The sequence below is a fragment of the Paramormyrops kingsleyae genome, chromosome 21 (genome assembly GCF_048594095.1).
Source record: "Paramormyrops kingsleyae isolate MSU_618 chromosome 21, PKINGS_0.4, whole genome shotgun sequence".
NCBI lineage: Eukaryota > Metazoa > Chordata > Actinopteri > Osteoglossiformes > Mormyridae > Paramormyrops > Paramormyrops kingsleyae.
The window spans coordinates 8,656,527-8,678,641 of record NC_132817.1 but is presented as its reverse complement, the minus strand read 5'-3'; the positions used below and the strand labels follow the sequence as shown (position 1 = coordinate 8,678,641).

The window sequence follows — 22,115 nt, the reverse complement described above, 5'->3', positions numbered from 1 at the left end:
GGTTGGTTGGCCTAACCATATCATTAATAGGCTATTTTTCTTTTTAGATTTTAGCACCTGAAAGCATACATTTTATATATTTTTCTATATATTCCTTGTAACTTCTGTAACTTTGTATATTCGTATTAAACACAGTCAGTGCTCACATTATAGCCTATAATCCCATTATAGATAGATGTATACCATCCATGTAGTGGCACGAGACAGCGTTCCCCTTGTCCACAAGGCAATTACATACAGACAAAGCGGGTTATATTACATGGACTTGCAAATCACGAGACTGCGTATAAGAAGGGACTGGACATAAAACTACAAAAAACAAGGCACAGCTGCAGGCAGCAAAGAACCTGCGACACGAGCACAAATTCCCATTTGTGAATATACGAGGTTCTTTAAGCAAAAAGCACTCCAAAATTCTTTAAGCCGTAACTTGTATTGTATACGCGCAAAGATATTTACGACCGTACATACTCGAAGACCTACGGTACTGCAAGAAACTACAGAGCCGCGTATGACACGCCTTCTACGGCCGCAGCAAGCTGCCAAAACGCCATCCCGAACAAGGAAGAGAGGAGCAGCAAGGTGACAAATCAACGATAACCCTTCTAAATAACTGTATTGTGCATTTAGGCTATTTGCGAGTAGGTATATGTCGATGAATGCAAAATGTACCCCCTTGGGAGGTTTGCTGAGCTAACCAATCTAGCCGGATAAATGTCCATTTCCTTCGAGACCTGCGGGAGTGTAATCATCCACTGAGTGAGGTCAGACGAAAGATGTCAGATGAAGGTGAAATATGTATAATCCTGCAAAAAGAGCATAATCCTCCTAAAAAGCTGCCCTCGCCTTCTCCGTTTCTCGATGCTGACCTTGCCAGCTCGACGTCCTGATCCAATCTATCAAAAGCTTGTTCTGTTTGTTTCAAACGCCGGTTTGGAAAAACGGTCGAGGCGCTGCCACCAAGGTAGTCTGCATGTCTGCCGGCGTAGACGCGTCTGCAAATTGGTGCGGGGGGGATGGACTCTACTGTAAAATTAATGAATAAAACAAAAGTGTAATTCATTATTTATTACGACACGTAACTGATACCCATCAGCGTTATGGTCTTTTTAAGTTGCGTTTGGAAATGTCACATCACTGGTCTTAGTAGAAATTGTTGCATGTGACATTGCTTATACTCGGGCCGGATACCTTCGTACCCTTTGCAGGGATTGATCTAATGATTTGCCTAACTGCAATATAAGGTTACTACCCCCAGCTGCCAAAAGGTTCTGTGGATCACAGTTATTAATAGGGTGCGTGATCGTGAGTGGCTATCTGGTGGCAGATATGTGTCTTTGCATAGAGATGACAGTCATGCTTTTAAGCACGTATCTGCTCTGAGCTCTCCAGACCAAAATATACAATATACAATACCGACAGAGCTGACATTTAGAGACTCGATTCCGTGCAGCTTGCCTGTTTAAACCCTAAGAGCAAACGTGAAAATGTAAGTGGTCATTTTGCCCGTTTGTATTTTCTTGCGCGATTACTTACGTTGTGTAACTGTTGTATTTAATGCATGGGTCTCCGTGTATTTGCAGGTGGCCACATATTTGTTTCCTACATTTAAAGGGCGTTCTACATAAATACAGTTAAAATGCTCCACAGCAAGCAAATCAGAGTACTGGTGCTCAGTGACATGGAGAAGCTTGAACGGGCCTTATTCCGCCTTGACCAAGGTAAATGACTAATTTATCTTAAAGTATTTTGGTATTTTCTCTATGCCATTTTTATACATGATTAAACTATCCTTCACCAAAGAACTATGTAGCAGGTGTTGATAGAAATGTTGCAAATGGCAGAAATCAGTGTAGTGGCATATACTTATACCACATATATCTGACATATATCTCGGAAGCAGTTTTAATCTTGCTCCTTGAAATCATTGTAAAATATCTCATAAATAATTGTTTTCTGTCGAACACAGGGCATCCTGTGGCTCATGTGGCTACTCAGAGTTTACTAAGAGCACTCAATGTAGAAGATAAGATTACTGCATAAAAGTATAGTTTCATCATTGTCGCAGCAGCTAATGGAATACTTGGATGACATGTATGCATACATTGACTTTTGATTACTTTCTAAGGCTTTTGCACCTTTGTACTTGTCTCGTAATAACTCCCCCCCTCCCCCCCATACATATCTAAATACTTTATAATACTTGATTGGGTTATGAAACAATAAGGTGCTCACCATTATTCACTTTAAATTAATTATGTCAAAGTGAATCTACATGGCATTTGGTATTTGTTCTTTTCTCTGAAATTACGCAAAACATGCATTACAATTTGCAAATCACACCTCCCCAAGAGATTTCAGTGGCATGTAAGTATCCTTATGGTGAACTTGCTGTAAGAAGCAGGCCTGTCATATTATCTCACTGACCTGTACTATGGGGTCGCTTTTGACCCCGGCTTGGGTGAAGGCTCACCCCGCATAACAGCCATTAGGTCTGGTCCAGAAGGGCCTAGAGCCCTGCACTCACCCTCCTATAAACGCCCTTAGGATAGCCACAGACCTGCTGATCCTCAGAACTAGATAAAGTGTCAAGGCTAGATGTTAGCATTTAGCTAGCAGCATTAATGGAACCATTTCCTGTTTGATTTATTTCACCCTGTCTGTCTGGGCTCATTCCCGTAAGGCTACGAGCTCCAGTTTCGCCTGGGGCCGACACTGCAGGGGAAGAACGTGAACGTCTACACCAACTACCCGGTCAAGGGAGAGCCATTTGACCGGCAGAAGTTTCATCTCCTGGAGTGGATCAACCCCACCGGGAGGGAGGATGACTCCGATAAGTTCTGTAAACTTGACCTGCAGGTGGCAGGGTCTTATCAGTATTACTTTGGCCACGGGTGAGTCATTTTGACAGTTTCTACTCTCTTCTATATTTTACATTCATTAATTTAAACAAGTAAAGCTAGCATTTAAGAGTAATGGTTTGACATTGTTCTTCAGCATTTCAGTATTCGGGAGCTTGAGATTTCAAACAGTGATGCATTTCCTGGTTTGTCAGTACTCGTTTGGATGTTTTCTGACACACGTGTCACATTCCCAGTGACAAGGAAAAGAACGGCAGTGGTTACATCGTGGTCGACCCGGTTCTGCGAGTGGGGGCTGACAACCACGTCTTCCCCCTGGACTGCATCACCATCCAGACCTACCTTGCGAAATGCCTGGGACCCCTGGACGAGTGGCCTGATAGGCTTCTAGTGGCCAAGGAATCTGGTAAGTTGGCAATAACTGAAGAATTGACCAATTGCCATTAAGTTGATCTAATTTCCCTAGCACCTGATTGGCTGATGTGCATAGGCTATTTCATTCATATATTTCTAAACTTGCATAGTAGTGTTTACTTGACTTACGACCTCCAGAAAATCACACAGCAGGCACCTGTCTTATCTCATAATGGGGGGGTGGGGTGGGCAAAAGGCTACCATTAATCATTAGCCCAAAGAATCATATGTAAACTTTAAACTTCAAACATGGTCTGTTCAAGAGTGTATAAACAATATTCTTGACAGAGAGGTGCTACCTGTACTAGACTGGAATGTCTTGTCATTATTTTCAGGCTACAACATGGTTCACTTCACACCCCTGCAGAAACTGGGTCTGTCACGATCATGCTACTCCCTGGCGGACCAGCTGGAGCTTAATCCCGAATTCTCCCCCCCGGGGAAGCAGTATACCTGGACAGACGTGGGGAACTTGGTGGAGACCATGAAGAAAGAGTGGAACATGCTGTGTATCACGGACGTGGTCTACAATCACACCGGTGTGTGTGTGTAGATTTGTATATATTACATTGTGAGAACCCAGTGTTTCCACAATGTAAAAAAAACATACTTTTTACTTTGTGGGGACATTTGTTTGGTTGCTTACGGTTAAGGTTAGGGCTGGGTAGGGGTTAAGGGTGTCATGTTGGGATTAGGGTTATGCCCATAGAAATGAATGGAGAGTCCCCACAAAGGTGTGGGGGGGGGTGGTTTCAGCAAGTGCTGCCTGCTACAAAGATACTCTGTGAACTTTCCAAACATCTATTTGAGCTCCATGGTTCAAAAAGTTCAAATGGCTGCTGTCTTTGGCCCAAGCTTCTATTTTTTATTTTTAAAGTGTTTCTTTTTGGGCCCAATATTGAAATCACCATCATTTTGTAGCATTTTATTTTTAAACAAAATTAGTTTTCTGCACTCTTCTGTAGGCTGAGAACTTTGGTTGTCAAACTCATCTTCATCTGTACTTTTTTATGAGAGTGAATTTCACACAGCCTGGTGAATTATTTCAGCTTGCTAATGCCAAGTTTTTGAAGTACAAGATAATGACAGCACTACTAGAAATATTGGGCAGTGAATGAAGGGGTGGAGATTTCAGGTCCAGAGAGTACAAATCCAGACCAAGATTTTGTGTCAACCAACCAGTTGAGTATAAAGTCACAGAGTACTGAGCTGGTTGGGTGAAACAAAATCTTGGTCTGGACTTTTACTCTCTGGACCTGAAATTTCCACCTCTGGCTGTTACATTACAGACATCTGCAGTCCATAAGATTGAATTGCAAGGATGACATGAGGCGAGGTGCGTCCTGTGTGACCAGCATGCGGAATGAGAGCTGTGTGAATGGCAAAATTCAAGTGCTGCCTTTTGAGGGGGATTTCATCTGCTGTTCCGCGAGCACAGTAGCTAAGGCTGGGTGCTAAGGCCGCCTCAGATTGGGCCGCTAAGGCCGGCCGCCTCAGATTGGGCCGCTAAGGCCGGCCGCCTCAGATTGGGCTGCTCGATCGGACACGGTGATACAGGATGGATCAAAGTTGGGTCCCTGCTCTAGTGCGTCTGGTGTCCAGGGGGGTGAGGGCAGGTTCCATCTGGCCCGTATGCTGCCGTGTAAAGGTCACGCCATCAGAGAAATGCAGACCTCTGTTCCTTCCATATCAAGTTCTGGGTTCAGCCGAATGTCAATATCTAGATTCTGATGGACAATGCTACATATAGCTGAGGATCTGTTTTTTTCCACACTGTTTTAGATTGTGCAAAGCCCTGCTCATGACATAACCATAAAAAAATATGTATATTGTGGTCACATTTTACTAATTCGTTCCCTCGTTTCAATTGAATCATGGTCACGATTTTTTCATTCATTCCCACGATATATTAAGACGTGGGTTTGTTTTACTAGCAGAGGTGAAAAGTTCAGGACCGTAAAGTACAAATCCAGATTTTGTTTCAACCAATCAGTTAAGTATTAAAAGTCACAGTCACAGAGTACACAACTGGTTGGTTGAGACTAAATCTTGGTCTGGATTTGTACTTTCTGGACCTGAACTTTCCACCTCTGTTTACTACATAGCCAGCTTACAGTTTAAAGCATCACTTTCATTTAAGCTAGACATCTGCATCTGATGGTATGGGCAGAGGTAGTTTAAGTTTTATTTTATTTCATATTTTGCTATATTATTATGTTAAGGGCAAGGGCATTAAAGGTTTGGTCACTGGTCTATGTGGCCACAATTTAATTAAAATGAGGGAACAAATTAGTAAAAGGTGGCCACAATATATATTTTTTTATTGTTATGTCGTGAGTGGGTGTCCATAAGATTTCAGTTCATAGCTACAGACGTGACTTTCCAAGCGATGGGTTGCAAATTGCTGTGACTTACTGCAGACAGAGCAGTAATTTTACCTGTACAGTTAGTACTGTTGACTCATACTTTCAGGTTGAGGGGTTTAAATCCTGCCCCCAGCTCGTGGTGTGGGGAATTTGCGTGTTCTTGTCATGTTTTTGTTGAGTTTCCTTATCCCGCTTTCTTCCCTAGTCCCAAAATATGTGGTTTGCAAGTTAGTGTCTGTAAATTGCCCATCTTGAGTGAGTGAGTGTGTGTTCTGTGTAGTCTGACACTGCCATGCCGCCCAGGGTGACCCTGGCCTTGTGCCTTTTCATTCCCGGAATAGGATCCGGACTCGCTGAAACACTGTGCTGGATGAGCTCAGTTCCCGCATGCAGTTGTTACTTTTTACTTCATGTTTTTCTCCTCCTTGTTGTTTTTCATGACTTGTGAAGTCACCCTTCAAGGTGTCGGGAATCGGCGGAGTATAAAACGGTCTCCTTAAGATGCAGTTCAGATTAAGCATGTTTGAATAGCATAGTGTATAAGGGACCGGGTGGCTTTTGCTTTGTTTTAAAGGTCATCCGTTTGCTTGTTTGGTTTCCTGTCCTCCATCATTTGCCTGCGGTTTCTCCTGCTCAGCTGCGAACAGTAAGTGGATGCAGGATCACCCTGAGTGTGGCTACAACCTGGTCAACTCCCCGCATCTGAAGCCGGCCTGGGTGCTGGACCGGGCGCTCTGGCACTTCAGCTGCGAGGTGGCGGACGGGAAGCACACCTCCGCGGGGCTCCCCCCACTCATGCAGGGTGACCGGCATCTCGCTGTGAGTCACATGCACATGGGCACATGGGCACCCGCGTCCTGAGCTGGGAGGGGCCAAGAACCTGCTGTCACCCGGCACCGGCAAACCGGGAATGTTCGTTCTCTTGCAGGCGATCCGAGCGATCCTGTGGCAGGAGGTCTTTCCCAGTATTAAGCTGTGGGAATTCTTCCAGGTGGACGTGGAGAAAGCTGTACAGCAGTTCCGGACCCTTCTCCAAAGTGGTGAGTGGTCCAGATGTATATCTTGTATAACCACCTGAGATCCAGGCCAGTTATTTTTTGACACATGAATTAGGTGGAACGGTAAAGCAGACCCCACTCATCTTATAGCCCTAACTGTCCTATTGCAGGAACAGCAGGGGTTAACAGAGTGACATGTATAGTATGAGAGATCTGAGCAAACATATTATGCAGAGGACAGAGGACAGAAATGGCTCTCTGGACATTAAGCTTCTAAAATAGAGCATGGCGCTGGAGGAAATATTTGCCTGCATGTTCACATCAACACTAATAGATTGACATTGGTATGTAACATATACAGCTCTGGAAAAAATTGAGACCACAGCAACATTTTTTGTTTCTCATTTCTCACTTTATGGGTATGTGTCTGTGTAAAATGTACATTTTTTGCACACTCCAGCCTGGCCCTTCCCTGTTTCTCATTAATGAAGGGCTTCTTCCTTCCTTTATGGGACCTCAGTCCTGCTTCCAGGAGCCTGATATGAACGGTCCTAGCAGTGCACTTCACACCTGCACTAAATGTTTCCCATTCCGTTTGAAGGTCACTTGAGGTCATCCTCTGATTCATGCGGCACTGCCGGACAAGTTGACTGTCATCTTTGACATTAGAAAGTCACTTCCTCCCTCTACCTGGCTTTCTGGTCGTTCCCAGTGTCTCCTGCTTCACCTCGTTCTTATGTACTGCTGTCTTAGAAGCTTTGAGCCTGGAAGCATCCTGCCTCACAGTGTAGCCTCTGTCAGCAGAAACAGGATTAAACCAGGATTTAATTAAATATAATTATCTATATGTTAATATTCACATCTGCATAGCATATAAACTGCCTTATTTACTGCTTTCTGGAATAGGCAGGATTGCCAAAACAACAGCTTACAATGTTCTTTTTTTTTGTCTTTACTAGGCAAAGCAGCTAAATGCAAAGCTGATAGTAAACAGCAGCTGAGGATTATCCAGGATCCTCAGTTCAGGCGCTATGGCAACACGGTGGACATGAACACGGCTCTCATCAGCTTTGTGCCGCACGGGTGTGTGCATCGGTCATGTGACCAGGTTCCTCTGAGCTCTCCAGGCTGCAGCTTTAACAAGCCACCCCCCCCCAGCTCTATTGCATTGCATTTATAACATGAATGTTGAAGCACAATATAGATCAGCGTCCCTTCATTTTACAGGGACAGCGCTTCTGCTATTGAAGAATGCTGTACATGGCTCAGAAACAGGTTGAAGGAGATAAATGACGAGCAATTCAAGGATATGCAGTGCCACCAGGAGCAGGTAGCCCTGTCGTAGGCTAAACGTGTGCCAGTATATAAATGCTCAGTTCAGGCCTGAATGCATTTTTGTTACTGTGTTTAATCTAGGCCGCAAACTGCATTGTGGGAAATGTAGTTTATGAAAGGATCGCCGATCATGGACCCAAGCTGGGCCCTGTCTCGCGTAAAGATCCCATGGTTACACGGTGGGTTTACTCGCCTTTCATAATCCATTGTTAGGCAATATTCTTGTCTGTGACGCACATTCGGAAGCATTTATTCTCTTCTATTGGGAGATTTCCTTCAGGCACAAAGAATTTACGGACAATTTAGTAACACTTCCAAGAAGCAGGACATAATCAATTTGTTGTGGAAGAGAGATACAGAAAGAGAGGATTTCTGCCTTTGTAAGGGCTCATTGCATAATGTGAACAGGTGCCCTCTATTGGCAGAAATGAGTAATGCATCATAAATAAACAATTGAATGTTTTTTATTGTAATGGATTAATGAATGATCCTAATGGCTTTTTCAAATGCACATCTCTTTGTCAATAGGTACTTTACCTTCCCGTTTGAGGAGACGTCCTTGGAAGGGGACCTCCAGCTGATGCACCAGCTGGACAAAGCATGTCACTTCCTAGCGCACAACGGCTGGGTGATGGGAGACGACCCCCTGAGGAATTTCGCAGAGCCAGGTCTTGGCTACTGTACCTTTCTCACTTTCTTAAGAGCTTTAGTTGGCTGGTCGAGAGAAACGTTACTATGAGCACAGAGCCCAAGTTCAGGGTCACTCAGAGGGATACAAGGATTTTTGACTTAATGGGTAATTGGTATGATTATACTTCTGCTCCGCACATTTTGCCCGAGGTGTAGGGGTGCAGTTGCATCCCCTACTGGTCAGATGAAAATAATATTTTAATATGTAAAATTAAATAAAATTATATTACATTGCAATCACATTTATTAAATTAAATTAAAATAAATTATATTTGAAAATTTATTGTACTATGGGGATGGCAGAGTGGGTTCAAGTGTCTCCATGGCTCCGTGTGCGTGGGGTTTGCATGTTCTCACCCATAAAGCAGGGGTGTTTCTCAACTCCAAGAACGCAAAGATCATACTTGTGGTCTTGGCAAAAGCAGTCTTGCTAACTTGCCTCCTAAGCATGAATTGAGGCACAATGATTCATAGGATTGGTCTCCTTTGGTGAGGATGCAACTGATGTATAATTGATATTTGGGACGAGAATGACACCTGTAGATTTTTACCTTCCTCTGTACTTATGCTCTCAGTATTGGAACTGCTCTTATTCGTTGGAAGATGATGTAGAATGGGTACAGGAGAACACACATACGGTCAAGTGTGCATATTGTGAAACACCCCAGGGCTTTCAAATAGGACCGGCACCTAAAAGGGGGAGGGGCACCTTCTCTCTTCGTTGCAGGGTCCAATGTCTACCTCCGGAGGGAGCTGGTCTGCTGGGGCGACAGCGTTAAGCTCCGTTACGGCAGCAAGCCGGAGGACTCTCCCTACCTATGGGCCCACATGAAGAAGTACACAGAGATCACGGCCAAGCACTTCTGCGGCGTGCGCCTGGACAACTGCCACTCCACCCCTCTCCATGTGGCCGAGGTGCGTCACCGTCCACCAGCCGGAAGCATCCATTGACGCCTGGCAGATTTCCCGCCAGCATATTCGGCCGTTAATGACTTTGTAAAGCCCGCTGTTATAGGCTGTGTGGCCTGTCGGCCATCGCATGGTTCCTACGACGTCCACGCGGGTGTCTGTGTAGTAACGGTGACCTTTGTTGTGCCCTGTAGGCGATGCTGGCTGCGGCCAGGGCGGTCAGACCCAATCTCTATGTGATAGCCGAGCTCTTTACAGGCAGTGAGCTGATTGACAATGTCTTTGTAAACAGACTGGGGATAACCAGTCTTATCCGAGGTACGAGACAACAGCTGCTTTGACCTTATTGTCTGGGCATGACACTAAATCTAGTCTTCTCTCTTTCTCTCCCTCTCTCTCTTTTTTTTCTGCTGTCAATCCCTCATTTAACATATCTCTTTGACGCTCCCCCCCCCCACACATCTTGACCTAACGACTTTTTGTTTTGAATTCGTTTGCATTTTGTTTGATCTGTTCCTACATACCGATCACTTCCTGATTGCATTGATTTCCTCACCGCTGGTCCAACTTGCCTTGACTCCCCACTTCCAACTTCCTCTTAATCCTCCATTTTTGTTTTGTTTGCCTGACATTCTGTGCCACGTCCCTTTAACCCTGCACTCCCTTTAACTGCACCCCCCCCCCCGGCTTGGCTGGCTGCAGTACATGCTGGACACGGCCCGCGCCCTGAGGCCTGATCTCTATGTTGTGGCCGAGCTGTTCACAGGAAGCGAGGACCTGGACAATGTCTTTGTCAATAAGCTGGGCATTAGCTCCCTAATCCGAGGTAGGAAGTGACATCACACAGTGGAACAGCCCAAAGTTACGGGGCTCCACCCAGCAATGACTAATGACCACTGACAATTAAAACACTACTGCTGCTCAGGGGCCTAGGAACTGTGTACCACCCCTCAATATTTAATTTGGATTCATTCCCCCTCAATAAATAGACCTTTGCTTTTAAATTTTTTAAGGGGATATTGTCCCCTCCAATATCAAACTCTCCAAGGCTGCTACTCCTGCTATGCGCTAAAATCTGAGCTAAAATAATTTAGCCTGATGCAAGTAAGCAAACTTTTTCTAACTGGCACTATTGATCTAACCCAGGGCTCACCAACCTTTTTGAAACTGAGAGCTACTTCACGGGTACTGAGCCATACGAAGGGCTACCAGTCTGAAACGGCCTCCTAAACTTATCTAAACTTCATGTATAATAAACATGTTTTAAATGCTTTTTTTAGATATTGTCATTTTCAAATCTTTATAAATGCAAATGTGATTAAAGAAGAATAGCAACAGGATAAAATTTAATTTTAGATGCTGCTCACTGGTGAGTTGTGCTATTTTTAGAACAGGTCCGCGGGCACCTCATGTGGTCCTTGGGGGCATCCTGGTGCCCGCGGGCGCCATGTTGGTGACCCCTGATCTACCCACTGGCTGCAACTTTTGCATGAACTTGCGCATGAACTTGCTTGCTGTGTGATCTGTGTTGTCAGGGTTTGCTCTTAGTAGCTAAGATGCTTTCAGGTGATCAGAGCGGCATGTTATTCTCCCCGCCAGAGGCCATGAGCGCCGGTGACAGCCACGAGGAGGGCCGGCTGGTGTACCGCTTCGGGGGCGAGCCCGTGGGCGCCTTCGTGCAGCCCAGCCTCCGGCCGCTGGTTCCGGGCATCGCTCACGCCATGTTCCTGGACGTCACCCATGACAACGAGTGCCCCATTCAGGTGCGTCTGCCCGCAGGAGACGCTAACCACTGACGTCACCGGCAACCGTGAGGGCATCCCACCTCTCCGGAAAGTTCGGGAATCTCCTGCAATTTGACAGAAGCTCCCGGACACCTGCGAAAGACGTGGAATGTCCCAGAAACATGCTACTCAGTGTTGGTAAAATTAGCTGGGAATAAGTTTTACCGCCATCAATAGGCTTCAGCGGAATCTAAGTTTAATACTGTCATACCACCCAGACATTATACCGAGATATATGTTATTTTGACGGTATTTTAAAAATGACGGTATAGGAGAGAGTTTGATATTTGGGGGGGTGTAACATAATAATATAAAAGCAAAAGTCAATTTATGGGGGGGACAAATGCAGCAAAATTTAAGTATGGGGGGGGGGGGAAATGTCCCCCTCATTTCCTACAGCTCTGTTTAAAAATCAATGCTGTCCCTGCATTTCCGATAAAATTTGCTGAGTTGGGCAATAATGCAGCACATGATATTACCGTAATACTGCACAAGCCTAGCTGCCCCCCCTGCTCCCCCCAGTTGTCCTTTACCCCCCTCCCTGAAGTCAGTTTGCCTAAGGCGGCATGGCTCCCTGTGCAATTATATCAGGCAGAGGAACACTGTTGTGACCTATGATCATTATGTGATAATTAGGCTCTGCAGCCTTAAATTAGTACTGAGCTGCAGATAATGAAAAGGTAGGCAGCTGGGCGCCAATTAAATGGCAGCTTATGGTTACCAACGGCTCACCTCAAAGGTCACCGTAACCTTGGCGACAGGGCAGTGCAGATGCAGTGCGGCCTGGTGATTAAAGGTCTGCAGCATCAGACTGGGGTGAATAATGTGGGCAGGATTTATTTTTTGTGTGTGTCGTCGTCCCCCCCACCCCCAGGTGCGTTCGGTGTATGACTCCCTCCCGAGCTCGGCGATAGTCTCCATGGCCTGCTGCGCCACGGGAAGCACCCGGGGCTACGATGAGCTAGTACCCCACCAGGTAATGCCACTGCGCAAGGGGGCACCTGAATGCGGGCGGGGGGGGTGGGGGTGGGGGGGGGAAGTTATGGGAAAAACAAGAACCCAGTCACCAATGCCTAGTGACCAGTAGTATATAATGCAAATATTGCGAATAGTCCGGCTACGGGTCCCAACTGCATCCTGGTGTGTCACTCAGATCTCCGTGGTGAAGGAGGAGCGCTTATACCCAAAGTGGAACCCACAGACCAGGCCCTCGTCGCCGGGGGAGGTCAACCTCCAGAGCGGGATTATTGCCGGCAAGCTGGCACTGAACCGGCTGCACCAGGAGCTGGCAGCCAAGGGCTTTATGCAGGTGAGGAGCCCAAGCATCCCCCCCCCCCGTTTATGGCTGCGTGCCACCCAGAGCCTCACAATTGAGCCCATGTACAGGGAGGGGTCCCAGGGGCACTGACCCCAGCTGAATGCTGATTGGCTCCCAGAATGCTTCCCTTGTGTCACTCATCAAATCAAAGCATATAATTGGCCAATAAGGTTGTCCACTCTCTGTGAATGAACCCCCCCCCACCTTAGAGCTCCGTTTGCTCCTGTGGCCTGCAGGTGTACGTGGACCAGGTGGACGAGGACATCGTGGCCGTCACACGGCACTGCCCCAGCACGCACCAATCGGTGGTGGCGGTGTCCCGCACCGCCTTCCGGAACCCCAAGATCACTCACTACAGGGATGATGTTCCGCCCATGTTTATCCCTGGTAAGCCCCACCTACCAATAACGCGTAGCTGCTGGGCGAGCCCCGCCCACAATAACGCGGAGCTGCTGGGCGAGCCCCGCCTACCAATAACGCGTAGCTGCTGGGCGAGCCCTGCCCACAATAACGCGTAGCTGCTGGGCGAGCCCCGCCTACCAATAACGCGTAGCTGCTGGGCGAGCCCCGCCTACCAATAACGCGTAGCTGCTGGGCGAGCCCCGCCCACCAATAACGCGGAGCTGCTGGGCGAGCCCCGCCTACCAATAACGCGTAGCTGCTGGGCGAGCCCCGCCTACCAATAACGCGTAGCTGCTGGGCGAGCCCCGCCCACAATAACGCGGAGCTGCTGGGCGAGCCCCACCTACCAATAACGCGTAGCTGCTGGGCGAGCCCCGCCCACAATAACGCGGAGCTGCTGGGCGAGCCCCACCTACCAATAACGCGTAGCTGCTGGGCGAGCCCCGCCCACAATAACGCGGAGCTGCTGGGCGAGCCCCGCCTACCAATAACGCGTAGCTGCTGGGCGAGCCCCGCCCACAATAACGCGGAGCTGCTGGGCGAGCCCCGCCCACCAATAACGCGGAGCTGCTGGGCGAGCCCCGCCCACCAATAACGCGTAGCTGCTGGGCGAGCCCCGCCTACCAATAACGCGGAGCTGCTGGGCGAGCCCCGCCCACCAATAACGCGGAGCTGCTGGGCGAGCCCCGCCCACCAATAACGCGTAGCTGCTGGGCGAGCCCCGCCTACCAATAACGCGGAGCTGCTGGGCGAGCCCCGCCCACAATAACGCGGAGCTGCTGGGCGAGCCCCGCCTACCAATAACGCGTAGCTGCTGGGCGAGCCCCGCCCACAATAACGCGGAGCTGCTGGGCGAGCCCCGCCTACCAATAACGCGTAGCTGCTGGGCGAGCCCCGCCTACCAATAACGCGTAGCTGCTGGGCGAGCCCTGCCCACCAATAACGCGTAGCTGCTGGGCGAGCCCCGCCCACAATAACGCGGAGCTGCTGGGCGAGCCCCGCCTACCAATAACGCGTAGCTGCTGGGCGAGCCCCGCCCACAATAACGCGTAGCTGCTGGGCGAGCCCCGCCTACCAATAACGCGTAGCTGCTGGGCGAGCCCCGCCTACCAATAACGCGGAGCTGCTGGGCGAGCCCCGCCTACCAATAACGCGTAGCTGCTGGGCGAGCCCCGCCCACCAATAACGCGGAGCTGCTGGGCGAGCCCCGCCCACAATAACGCGGAGCTGCTGGGCGAGCCCCGCCCACCAATAACGCGTAGCTGCTGGGCGAGCCCCGCCTACCAATAACGCGGAGCTGCTGGGCGAGCCCCGCCCACCAATAACGCGTAGCTGCTGGGCGAGCCCCGCCTACCAATAACGCGTAGCTGCTGGGCGAGCCCCGCCCACAATAACGCGGAGCTGCTGGGCGAGCCCCGCCCACAATAACGCGGAGCTGCTGGGCGAGCCCCGCCCACAATAACGCGGAGCTGCTGGGCGAGCCCCGCCCACCAATAACGCGTAGCTGCTGGGCGAGCCCCGCCTACCAATAACGCGGAGCTGCTGGGCGAGCCCCGCCCACCAATAACGCGTAGCTGCTGGGCGAGCCCCGCCTACCAATAACGCGGAGCTGCTGGGCGAGCCCCGCCCACAATAACGCGGAGCTGCTGGGCGAGCCCCGCCTACCAATAACGCGTAGCTGCTGGGCGAGCCCCGCCCACAATAACGCGGAGCTGCTGGGCGAGCCCCGCCTACCAATAACGCGTAGCTGCTGGGCGAGCCCCGCCTACCAATAACGCGTAGCTGCTGGGCGAGCCCCGCCCACCAATAACGCGTAGCTGCTGGGCGAGCCCCGCCCACAATAACGCGGAGCTGCTGGGCGAGCCCCGCCTACCAATAACGCGTAGCTGCTGGGCGAGCCCTGCCCACAATAACGCGTAGCTGCTGGGCGAGCCCCGCCTACCAATAACGCGGAGCTGCTGGGCGAGCCCCGCCTACCAATAACGCGGAGCTGCTGGGCGAGCCCCGCCTACCAATAACGCGTAGCTGCTGGGCGAGCCCCGCCCACAATAACGCGGAGCTGCTGGGCGAGCCCCGCCCACCAATAACGCGGAGCTGCTGGGCGAGCCCCGCCCACTGGGTCTTCGATTACTGCTTTCAACCTTTTTTAACTAGATATTAATGATGGCATGCGGTTGGATCGAAAACCGAAAGCCTCTTTCCCTCCCACAGGTAAAATCGAGGAGATTGTTCTGGAAGCCCGCACCGTGGAAAGGAGTGCCGGGCCCTACCGGAAAGATGGGGAGAGCATTAACGGCCTGCCTGAATACACGGTGGAGATTAAGGAGCACATCCAGGTAAGGTAACTTCTGGAGTGTGTAACTCTCCCAACGTGGGAAGAAGCTTCTTACCCCGCTTAAGAATTTGTTATAGCGTGGCATTAGGTTTTAACATGTCAAACGAGTCTCTTCCTGACATTTTCATCTTGTTTGTATTTGTTGACAATAAAGTGTCAGTACATTTCGTCACAGTTTATCACTTCGTAAACTATTTAAAAAATAATTTTCTTGCTTTTGCCAAGTAAGAATCTATGATGCATAATTTTTGCCATTAACAAAGTGAACCCTCCTGGTTTTGTGATTATGCGGGAATAGCTGGACGAGAGCAGCATCGTCAAGCAGGTCAGCATGACATCCAAGGGCCGCAGCGAGTTCGTGCAGGAGATCAGCTTGGAGAATCTCACCCCGGGAAGCGTCATCGTCTTCAGGTGAATGTGCTGCTTTTCGCAAAAAAACGCTGAATGTAGTGCAAAGAGAGTGTCAACTCTGTAACAGCTGACTAACATGTCATGACCGAAAAACATGATGTAGCCAATATAAAACTGTCAGCAGTAATCCCATATGAGGGCTGCTTAGTCATGTTTACATGCCATCAGCTTCAGTAGAGTCCGTTGAGTTGATGCCAAGCTTTGTTCACACAGGGTGAGCCTGGACCAGAAAGCCCAGGAGATCGTGTCCTCTCTGCGAAGCCACCTCACCCAGTTCAGCCCCCATTACAAATCGGGGAGCCTCCCTGACGACAAGGCTCCAGCCGTCCTGAAGATGCCATTGACATCGTGAGTACAGTTCCTTTCCCCTCAACGTGATTGCAGTCAGGTTTTAACAGCAGCCTTCTGTCGGTGCAGCATTATGTCTAAGCTGACGCTGGCGGACATGAACGTGCTGCTGTTCCGCTGTGATGCCGAGGAGCAGGAAGATGGGGGGGGCTGCTACAGCATCCCTTCCTGGATGGCACTAAAATATGGTGGCCTACAAGGTACAAAAAGTACTACGTACATGTAGTCCAGATTTCTTACATCATTTCTCACATATTTATACCAAAAATCTGCTTGGTTTGTCTGTTCCATTTGTATATTCTTTGCTTTCCCTGTCAACCTCAGGCCTTATTTCAGTGCTGGCAGAAACACGTCCCAAAAACGATTTGGGACACCCCTTCTGTGACAACCTGAGGCAAGGCGACTGGATGATCGACTACGTGAGCAACCGCTTAGTGTCCCGTGGAGGCAGTCTGACGGAGGTGAGAGTTACTGATGATACTGACCTGTACAAACACACATCACACCGGATAGTGATGGTGCTGCAGGTTATGAAAATAACCTTCAGTGAACAAGATCCCTTCATCTTGTAATCGCTTATCCTGGACAGGGTATAGATCAGTGTTTCTCGACCCGGTTCTTGGGGACCCCAAGACGGTCCATGTTGGACCATCTCAGGATCTAGCGCAATTTAAAGACATTAGCTAGCCCCTATATCTTTGGACTATAGACGAAGTCCACAGTACGCAGGGCAAACATGCAAACCTCACATACACAGAGCAGAGATGGGATTCGAACCCCCACCCCTTGAGGAGTGAGACAAATGCTACCCCACTGAGCCACTGGCCTCATTGAACAAGAACTCTGCACAAATACACAATTGGGAAGGTGACCTAGAAAACAGGAGAGTCTGTGTCCTTGTAATGAAAGTTCTAGCTGGTTATATGCACTGATTCTTCTCTGCGTAGGTTGGCAGGTGGTTCCAGGCGATGTTCGATTACCTCAAGCATGTCCCACGTTATCTGATTCCCTGCTACTTCGACGCCATCATTGTTGGGGCCTACAGCACCGCGTTGGATGAAACGTTTAAGAAAATGTCAAGGTACTTTGGCTCGTTTCTGTTGTTTAACTGTGGAGTTTACGGGGGGAAAAAAAAACTACAAAAAAATCAACAAGGATCGAAGGTTGATTTTCATATGACGGGTGAGCGGAGTCCAGCTAATATGGTGATGCTGTCGGTCAGCTTTGTGCAGAACGGATCCACATTCGTGAAGCTGCTGGCCGTGGGCTCAGTGCAGATGTGTGGGGTGGGGCGCTTCCCAGCTCTGCCCCCCCTGTCCCCAGCTCTGCAGGACGTGCCCTACCGCATCAGTGACGTCACCAAAGAGAAGGAGCAGTGCTGTGTCTCGCTGGCCGCAGGTCAGTCACTCCCACATCCCAGAAAAGCACAATCTCCACCCACATTGCGATGAACTCTGGCCAGTATCTTTGCACATCTAAGAGCTCCACCCCTCCGTCAGGTCTGCCTCACTTTTCCTCCGGGATCTTCCGTTCCTGGGGGCGGGACACTTTCATCGCTCTGCGTGGTGTAATGCTCATTACTGGCCGGCACCTGGAGGCCAGGTTAGTACCTGTCCCCCATTCTGTCGTGATTGGCCAGGACAGGTGGCTTGTTCGGCAAAGTGTCACCAATCATAGCTCTACGATGCCTTTGATTAAGCATCCAACAAAAATAGCAGTGCCCATGTAGCGTGTGAATTCCTGAAAACTTTGGAGTTAAGCTAGGTTGAAGGCTGTACCAACAAAAGACTTGCCATGAGTGAGATTTGGGGCATTTGTGGCTTGTAGAAACGTCATTTTGGCGTTTGCCGGGACCCTGCGTCACGGCCTGATCCCCAACCTGCTGGGACAGGGCGTCAGCGCCCGTTTCAACTGCCGGGATGCCGTGTGGTGGTGGCTGCAGTGCATCCAGGACTACTGTGTCTGCGTACCCAGTGGTACAGACATCCTCACCTGCCCCGTGTCCCGGATGTATCCCACCGACAACTCGCAGCCCCAAGCCGCTGGAGCCGTGGTACGTTCTGAGCATGCTCCAAAAAGGATCCCCAGAACAAGCCTGTACCATCTCTCTCTGGGTCTAAGTTGCTGACCACATGGTGCGCTTATTACTGTTTTTTGTTTACTCTTTCATGTTTGTTTTATTGCAACCATCTGACCCAGGACCAGCCTCTGTGCGATGTCATACAAGAGGCCATGCAGAGTCACATGCAGGGAATTGAGTTTCGAGAGCGAAACGCAGGACCGCAGATCGATCGCAACATGAGGGATGAAGGTGAGACGAGATCTGAAGTGCCAGCATTTACCGCTGCCATTCATAAACAAATTTAAACATCTACTTAGTTCTCCTTGCATATTCTTTGTCTTAGGGTTCAATATCGTGGCCAAGGTTGACCGAGAAACAGGCTTTGTATCGGGCGGGAATCGATTCAATTGTGGGACATGGATGGACAAGATGGGAGAGAGCGAACGAGCTCGGAACAAAGGAATTCCCGCCACTCCCAGGCAAGGGCCTGCTTTTCAAATCCAACGTGTCCTTCGATGTGTCGAGTTTGGCCCATTTCTGAGCTCGGGTTTGTGTTTCTAGGGACGGGTCAGCGGTAGAGATTGTGGGTCTCAGTAAGTCTGCGGTGCGCTGGCTAGCAGAGCTCCACAAGCAGGGGCTGTACCCCTACGCTGGGGTCACCATCAACGCGGACTGTAAGCAAGATTACAGCACCTCAACTCAAGACATGCTTACAACAGCTCAAATGGTTCATGTTTAGTACGTCGGAATTTTTCTTGTGTGTGTTTGTTTTGCTGCAGGCAAGCAGCTCTCTGTGTCATACGAGGACTGGAATAACCAGATCCAGGCTAACTTCGAGAAGCTGTTCTATGTGTCACGTGACCCCGCAGACCCCAATGAGAAACACCCTGAGCTTGTCCATAAGAGAGGCATCTACAAGGACAGCTTTGGGGCCTCTAGCCCCTGGTGTGACTACCAGCTCAGGCCCAACTTCCCCATTGCCATAGTGGTGGTAAGCTGGGAACCTCAGCTTGGTGCTTTCCAGTGTCATACGTGCCGTGAACTTGCCTCAGTCTGTGTTCCTACCAGCCTGCATGACAAACACTTGGATATAATGTTTTCCATGTCTTCTCCAGGCCCCTGAGATGTTCACTGTGGAGAAAGCCTGGGAAGCTCTTGAGATTGTGGAGAAAAAGTTACTGGGACCTTTGGGAATGAAGACCCTGGACCCAGAGTAAGTCCCCAAAGGACCCAAAATGCTAATCTGCCTCACTGTCACAAATGTCAGGCCAAGAGAATCAGCTAATCAATCACAGCACGGTTTAGTGGTCGCCTGGTGGTCGCCTCCATTTAAAAGCCTTCTAGCCAGGAATGTCCCCTGAAGTTTGTTACATAATGTCCACCTAAAGCTATCTGGGGTTAAAATACCATTTATGTCACAGAATCAGCAGATGAGCTTTGCTCTATCCATAGACTTCCCGTTGCTTTATCCCCCCAACAGCGACATGGTTTATTGTGGTGATTATGACAACGCCCTTGACAACGACAACTACAACACTGCGAAAGGCTTCAACTACCACCAAGGGCCAGTAGGTGCATTCGTGAGATGATCATTTTCCGTTCAAACACTCTGGCCATGGGTCACTAGAATGCTTTTCCCTTTTTAGGAATGGATTTGGCCAGTTGGGTACTTCCTACGTGCCAAGATTCATTTTGCCAGGAAACTGGGGAAAGACACCTATGATAGAACCGTGTACCTGGTCAAGAATGTTCTCTCTCAGCATTACGTTCACCTAGAGAGGTACGTCTTTAACAAGTAGTGAAGCACCAGGGCAAATTATGGACTGAAGGGGAACTGGAAGTGTTTATTTCTACAAAATCATCGACTTTTACTCAACTTTCCTTCCAGATCTTCCTGGAAGGGTCTACCAGAATTGACCAATGCCAACGGCCAGCACTGTCCCTTCAGCTGTGAATCCCAGGCCTGGTCCATCGCCACCATTCTGGAGGTCCTTCATGACCTGTAAGACTCCAGCCATTTCAGGCCTTTGCTCAATTGTGGGCAGAGTCTCACTGGCATCAGTCTTCCAATTGTCAATTAAGGGAAATCGTGCCCCAGGATTTATTTTTCCCACGCCAGCACTTTCTGGATTCAACAGTATATTTTAGGCAAACAGTTTCTACAGAATTATAGTTTACAGTCTATGGAATATTTAGTATTAGTGCCACTAATATGAGTTTAAAAATTGTGCCTGTCACTTTTGAAAGTCATGGGTTGCCTTCAAAACGCATCACAAAACCACAAATCCAGATGAAGTCTGTTAACCCATTTCATTACGTGTCTGTTTAGTGAGAGCTTGCACTTTGCTATCATTTGGTTTGAGCAGTTGTAGCATTTCGGGTATAAAATGCCTGTAGTGTTATCAGTATACTTGGCAGATTGTGTCACATTAAAATAGTGTTGTTGCTGTTGGTCTCTCACCTTGTGCTCTGTATTCGCGTCACATTAAGCTGTATTTCATACTATGAAATAAATGGAAATGAAAATACCAAATGAGTAAATGAATTTAAACATTGTAGAACATGATCTCAAAGTACACAATGTCACTATGGTTTGGACAAACTACTACTGCTGATCCAGTCACTTGTCTGGTGGGGTTGGGGAGTGAGAAATAATATGAAATGGCAGGATTGCTTAGAGCCGTGGTGACCCACTGCTGGAATCTGTATCCAGAACACTTAATCGATTATCCCCCCCCCCCACGCTTAGTACATGGTTAGTCATTTTCTTCCTAGGTATATTCGTTTAAGAGAAATATACTCTATATGTACACTAGTTAGAGAAGTTGTTTACTTCCAAGGCTGAACGACAGTTTCCTGTAAGAAACCGACAAATCTTATGTAATCTGAGCCTCGGCGCACCCAATGCTTCTCAGCACAGTCACTGTGCTTTACATTTGTGGTCCACCCTTCCCCTCCCCCACATCCCCGCTTTATTACAAAATGCAGTGCTTAAAATATTGTACTGCCTCCAGCTGGTTGGATCATGCAGCTATTAAGCCAGACTTAATGTTAATGAAGAGGATGAGAGATCAAAGAGAAGGAAAGCTTGACACAAGGCTACCAGGCTCAGGACAATGCTGTACAGGGAACTAATCAAACCTGCATTAAGTAATATCATTTAACATAGCACAAGGCAAACAGACACACACATACACAATAAATTTACCAGGTGAATTATCCTAATAACCGTGGGAAAATTATTTTTCTATTTTCTTGCTGCCATTTCGTGGTCAAGCTAAAGTTTTGCAATGAGGGGAAAAAAATAATTAAAATGTTTTGAAATGAAAAGTTTATACAAATTCATAAGATGACAGGCAGGCTACAGTCACTCAGAGTCTGCACCCTCCATTACTCCATTACAATAAATTTACCATGTGAATTATCCTAATAACCGTGGGAAAGTTATTTTTCTATTTTCTTGCTGCCATCTCCTGGCCGAATGTAAGTATTGCAATTACCAGAAAAAAAATCATTTTAATATTTTTAAATGGTAGTACTCAATTTTGGCCACCAGACGGCAGCATAAAATGTGTGTGTGCTCTATCAGGGCACTGTGTGTGTGTGTGTGTGTGTGCTGTAACAGGGCACTGTGTCTGTGTGTGTGTGTGTGTGTGTGTGTGCTCTATGTGGGCGCTGTGTGTGTGTGTGTGTGTGTGTGTGTGCTCTATGTGGGCGCTGTGTGTGTGTGTGTTGTAACAGGGCACTGTGTGTGTGTGTGTGTGTGTGTGTGTGTTTCTGTGCAGTAACAGGGCACTGTGTCTGTGTTTGTGCGCACTGTTACAGTGCACAGTGTGTGTGTGTGAGAGAGAGAGAGCTCTAACCGGGGGCTCTGTGTGTGTG

At 48.5% G+C, this 22,115-nt stretch overlaps 1 protein-coding gene across 6 annotated transcripts; it reads left to right on the top strand.

The window, feature by feature from the left end:
- Nucleotides 1-490: 490 nt before the first annotated feature.
- agla (amylo-alpha-1, 6-glucosidase, 4-alpha-glucanotransferase a) lies at nucleotides 491-20,766 on the top strand. 6 transcript variants are annotated; one of them, XM_023840265.2, is made up of 34 exons: nucleotides 491-582; nucleotides 1,584-1,721; nucleotides 2,684-2,894; nucleotides 3,098-3,267; nucleotides 3,611-3,814; nucleotides 6,279-6,460; nucleotides 6,570-6,681; nucleotides 7,599-7,722; nucleotides 7,867-7,969; nucleotides 8,056-8,153; nucleotides 8,503-8,642; nucleotides 9,392-9,579; nucleotides 10,276-10,399; nucleotides 11,173-11,336; nucleotides 12,232-12,333; nucleotides 12,511-12,666; nucleotides 12,912-13,062; nucleotides 15,289-15,413; nucleotides 15,711-15,823; nucleotides 16,037-16,171; nucleotides 16,241-16,371; nucleotides 16,496-16,632; nucleotides 17,119-17,252; nucleotides 17,394-17,569; nucleotides 17,671-17,773; nucleotides 17,999-18,224; nucleotides 18,371-18,482; nucleotides 18,577-18,712; nucleotides 18,795-18,907; nucleotides 19,013-19,224; nucleotides 19,349-19,446; nucleotides 19,714-19,801; nucleotides 19,880-20,013; nucleotides 20,122-20,766. In XM_023840265.2, exons 2-34 carry the CDS (start codon nucleotides 1,640-1,642, stop codon nucleotides 20,237-20,239), a joined length of 4,602 nt encoding a protein of 1,533 aa, XP_023696033.2. In that variant the 5' UTR covers nucleotides 491-582; nucleotides 1,584-1,639; the 3' UTR covers nucleotides 20,240-20,766. The 6 variants fall into 6 exon arrangements, with proteins under 6 accessions (XP_023696033.2, XP_023696032.2, XP_023696037.2 ...); XM_023840264.2 differs by lacking the exon at nucleotides 10,276-10,399 and adding an exon at nucleotides 9,768-9,891; XM_023840269.2 differs by lacking the exon at nucleotides 10,276-10,399 and adding an exon at nucleotides 9,768-9,891 and having other exon boundaries at nucleotides 552-641.
- Nucleotides 20,767-22,115: the final 1,349 nt, after the last annotated feature.

What these genes read in the sequence shown, in the direction of transcription:
- agla (XM_023840265.2), top strand. Translation starts at nt 1,640, where the DNA reads ATGCTCCACAGCAAGCAAATCAGAGTACTGGTGCTCAGTGACATGGAG. An exon ending in AGATTAAGGAGCACATCCAG is followed by an intron (nt 15,414 to 15,710) that starts GTAAGGTAACTT and finishes ATGCGGGAATAG; the next exon opens with CTGGACGAGAGCAGCATCGT. An exon ending in TCCCCATTGCCATAGTGGTG is followed by an intron (nt 19,225 to 19,348) that starts GTAAGCTGGGAA and finishes TGTCTTCTCCAG; the next exon opens with GCCCCTGAGATGTTCACTGT.